This window comes from Palaemon carinicauda, chromosome 3 (assembly GCF_036898095.1).
Source record: "Palaemon carinicauda isolate YSFRI2023 chromosome 3, ASM3689809v2, whole genome shotgun sequence".
In the NCBI taxonomy this organism is placed as follows: Eukaryota; Metazoa; Arthropoda; class Malacostraca; order Decapoda; family Palaemonidae; genus Palaemon; species Palaemon carinicauda.
In genome coordinates, this window is record NC_090727.1 from 6,851,505 (window position 1) to 6,856,166 (window position 4,662).

Genomic DNA, 4,662 nt, shown 5'->3' on the forward strand with positions numbered 1-4,662 from the left:
TTTGAATATTGTGGCGGGATGTTGCAAAACAACCCCCACACCCTTGAATCACTCTAACTGACAATTGTCCCACAACACAAACTTTCCCCTTACTTTATCAACCGGACTCTTCGACAGAAGGAAAATTGAAACAAAACATAACCTTAAAGCTATATTACCTTACAAACTAAAATAATCAACACCAAAAGCATCCACATTCGAAATACTTAAAACTGATCAAACTTAATATTAAATATGCAAAAACCAAAACACCAAAAAAAAACCCTAACAAACTTAAAATTAAATAAACCACAACCAATATGTATATATTATTTTATAGGACAATGACACTGTCCTCAACACAAGCCAAACTGTCTTTTATGGCAAACTACCAGTATCACCACTTGGTGGTCAACTATTCCACTGGGTGGCAATTTGCACACACTACTTCCCTGATTGGGGTCATTGTTATCATCATCATCATATTCATCATCATCATCATCAGCAATCCTAATTCAAAGGCCAAGTCATCATCCGTTCAGAAATCCAAAAACAGTCCAAAAAAAAAATCGTATACAGGCCGGGTCATCAACAGTTGAGCAATCAAATAGCGAAGTCTAAATGCAATCCTTTATTACAGGCCTGGTCATCAACAATAATCCACTTTCAAAACTTGAGTCTCTCCAAAGGAGGAATCACGGCCTGCCAAAATAAAAAAGAAAAACACTTATGAACACTCCTAACTAACTGAACTATCGCACTATAATCAAAGATAAATAATAAATTGTTCCTATCATTCACAATCACTACAAGCAAAGATAAACAAAACTGTACTTACTCAGAAAATAAAAAAACACTTCCACGCTGGTCGAAAAATATATATAATCCAGCGTTCACACAACTGCCTTAAGCTGCAGTCAAATAAAAAAAGCATTCGCTCCGAAACATTCACCACTGTCGTAACCTAACTAAAAACATAAACAAACAATCTCATTTGTACCAACAGTCTTTCCCACTACAAACAATCATTCGCTAAATACCACTTGTTCTTCGGCGCGCACCGCGGACACACAAACACAAACACACATACACACACACAAACACACACTCTCGCGCGATCTAGCAAAACTAAAGCAAATGAAATTCTCTCTCTCTCTCTCTCTCTCTCTCTCTCTCTCTCTCTCTCTCTCTCTCTCTCTCTCTCTGGATTTGGCAAAAAACAAAAATTAAAATAAAATAAAAATAAATCCTCCACATTCCTCCCCCCTTACTTTGCCAAATCCTTCTCACACAACACTTACATTATTTTTTCCATAACCCAGTCGCAGTCGGGAACGGGACCTCTACTCCGAGTAACTTGGCCCCCATATACTCTCTCATTCACTTCTTCCTTATCACCATCATTCGCTACATTAACACTATTCCTATCTAAATCCCTATCATCTAATATATCATGTACAATCATATCTACCTCGTTCTCATCTGGCCCTAAAATTACACTCATTTCTGTAAACAGTTCATCCATTTCATCAAAAACATTCTCAACTTAAGCAAAAGATTCATTCATACTACTAATCATTCTCCTATCTCTCACTCTCGCATTCGTCATCCTTTCTTTTACATCACCTAAGGAAAAGCCACACACGCTATAGGTATCATTCATACTCAGCCATGATTCATCTGTATTAACACATTTATCTTCCATACATACTTGCACATTTACACCCTTGTCATACTTATTTCTGTTCTCACTTTTACTTATAAATTTCCCTTGTACTTTCTCCTCACTTAAAACTTTCAAACGCCTCTTTTTCCTATATTCAACTAACACTAATTGTTTATTTTCCAGCCCTAACTTCTCATGCATACTAGATTCATACTTGCTCATTTCTAACCAATTATTCATCCCATTCTCACAAACATTGATCCTATTCCTTCCACACACACAGGAGGACTCACCCAGCTGAACCCTCTTACACTCTAGTTTCCCGAACATCCTGGCTGACTTAATCCCTTCTTCCTACATACTCTAGCTACATGCCCATCTGCACCACATTCAGTACACTTACTCCGCAGCTCCTTGCACATTCTAGCATAATGACCATCCTTACCACAATTACCACAAATTACATTCAAATGATTACTACGACATCCACTCGCTATGTGCCCAGTCATACCACACTGAAAACACTTAACCTCTTTCTCTTTCTTGCACTCACTAATTCTATGCCCTACCTCACCACATCCAAAACAAGCACCTAGAGCCCATCTACATTCATTCTTCTTATGACCTACTTTCCCACACCTATAACACTTTTCATCACGGACACGGCTATCTGACATACCTCGATGTGCACTCACACTCCTATCCCTATTGCGCCAATTACCCTGCCTAAATCCTTCATTTGTCCTTACAGGTATTCCCACATTACTTGCCCTAACACTCCTATCTACTACATTATCAGCTACCCTCATTGGTCCTCTCAAAATTGCATCCTTATAACTACCAAATTCTATTACACTTTCTTCCATTCCAGTTCTTACACTCACAGATTTACTTTCTTTCATGCACCTATCTAACTCATAATCCTCAACTATCTCTAGTATATCATCCCATGTCAATCTCTCTTGCGTCCACCTCATTTTCTCTTTGCGTTTCAAATTAATGAATTCACACACATTCTCAGGTACTGTTGCCAAAAACTTCCTCATTAACTCCTTATTCTCATTTATACCTTCATCCCCATACTTCTTCCTAGCTAAAGTTTCCAACCTACATACATACATCGATATCGCTTCTCCTGCATTCATCCGTGCTTCATCAAAATCATTCTTACGCTTATACTTAACACTCCCTTTCATACGTTTTACCTGCTCAATTATTCTCTTTTTCACACTTTCATAATCAACGTCACCTACACTCATTATCACTCCATACATCGTCAACAAATACCCAGTCAAATATTCTCCTAACTCCCTAGCCCAAACTCTTTTACTATCACCATACTTATCCTGACAATACCTCTCATACTCCTTGAAAAACTCGTATACATCCCTACTACTATGCTCATTGAACCTTTCACACCAAGGTACCTCTCTCATAAACACAGTCTTACACACATCACGTTCATTCTCACTGCTATCATCATTGCTACCTTCCTTCTTGTTTCCTACTTCCTCGCTAGAATATAAGGAATCTAATTCCACAGTCATACTCCTATCCTTGATCATACTCTTCCTAGCCCTTTTCTTACTCGCCACTTTCACCCATTCACAATCGTCCTTGCTATCAGCCTGATACTTTTTCTTCTCTTTCTTCACATCACTTTTACCTTTCTTCTCATGATTCCTATCACATTTCTGTTCATCCTTCCTATGCCTTATTCCCTTATCTTCAATCTCACTATCACTATTACTATTACTATCACTATCACTTCCTTTCCCATTATCACTAACCTTAGCCTTCTCATCCACTATCAACCCATTACCCGAAGCTGAGGACACTCCTCCGACTGCACCTTCACCCATTAAAGTTTTCATCATCCCCATGACTTGCCCCATCATAGCTTCCAATCGTTTCTCCGTTCGTTCCTCATTCTCTTTCATCCTCATCTTAACACATTCTTCCACTCTCTCTACAGTTCCCTTCAACTCCCCAAGCTCCTTCTGCATCGCCTCATTCTCCCAGTTCAACCTCTCATTCTCTCCTAGCAACCTCTCTTTCTCAACTATCAACATCTGCTCCCGTTCTTTATAATGCCGCAATTCCTCCTCCAAAGCCTTGTATTTACCTTCCATTTTTCTTCAACCTTAATCCTAATTCCGTCCTTCGTCCAACAGTCCGGCTTCCTATCCCACCTCGGCAGTCCCTGTTCGGGCGCCAAAATAATGTGGCGGGATGTTGCAAAACAACCCCCACACCCTTGAATCACTCTAACTGACAATTGTCCCACAACACAAACTTTCCCCTTACTTTATCAACCGGACTCTTCGATAGAAGGAAAATTGAAACAAAACATAACCTTAAAGCTATATTACCTTACAAACTAAAATAATCAACACCAAAAGCATCCACATTCGAAATACTTAAAACTGATCAAACTTAATATTAAATATGCAAAAACCAAAACACCAAAAAAAACCCTAACAAACTTAAAATTAAATAAACCACAACCAATATGTATATATTATTTTATAGGACAATGACACTGTCCTCAACACAAGCCAAACTGTCTTTTATGGCAAACTACCAGTATCACCACTTGGTGGTCAACTATTCCACTGGGTGGCAATTTGTACACACTACTTCCCTGATTGGGGTCATTGTTATCATCACCATCATATTCATCATCATCATCATCAGCAATCCTAATTCAAAGGCCAAGTCATCATCCGTTCAGAAATCCAAAAACAGTCCAAAAAAAAAATCGTATACAGGCCGGGTCATCAACAGTTGAGCAATCAAATAGCGAAGTCTAAATGCAATCCTTTATTACAGGCCTGGTCATCAACAATAATCCACTTTCAAAACTTGAGTCTCTCCAAAGGAGGAATCACGGCCTGCCAAAATAAAAAAGAAAAACACTTATGAACACTCCTAACTAACTGAACTATCGCACTATAATCAAAGATAAATAATAAATTGTTCCTATCATTCACAATCACTACAAGCAAAGATAAACA

The 4,662-nt window shown here is 38.5% G+C and overlaps 1 protein-coding gene across 1 annotated transcript; it reads right to left on the reverse strand.

Moving 5' to 3' along the window:
- Nucleotides 1-545: 545 nt before the first annotated feature.
- Nucleotides 546-4,644, reverse strand: LOC137638198 (uncharacterized). The gene is made up of 2 exons (XM_068370279.1): nucleotides 818-4,644; nucleotides 546-681 (listed from the first exon to the last, which is right to left on the reverse strand). The coding sequence occupies exon 1, from the start codon at nucleotides 3,775-3,777 to the stop codon at nucleotides 1,960-1,962; it is 1,818 nt and encodes a 605-aa protein (XP_068226380.1). The 5' UTR covers nucleotides 3,778-4,644; the 3' UTR covers nucleotides 546-681; nucleotides 818-1,959.
- Between the last annotated feature and the right edge of the window lie 18 nt (nucleotides 4,645-4,662).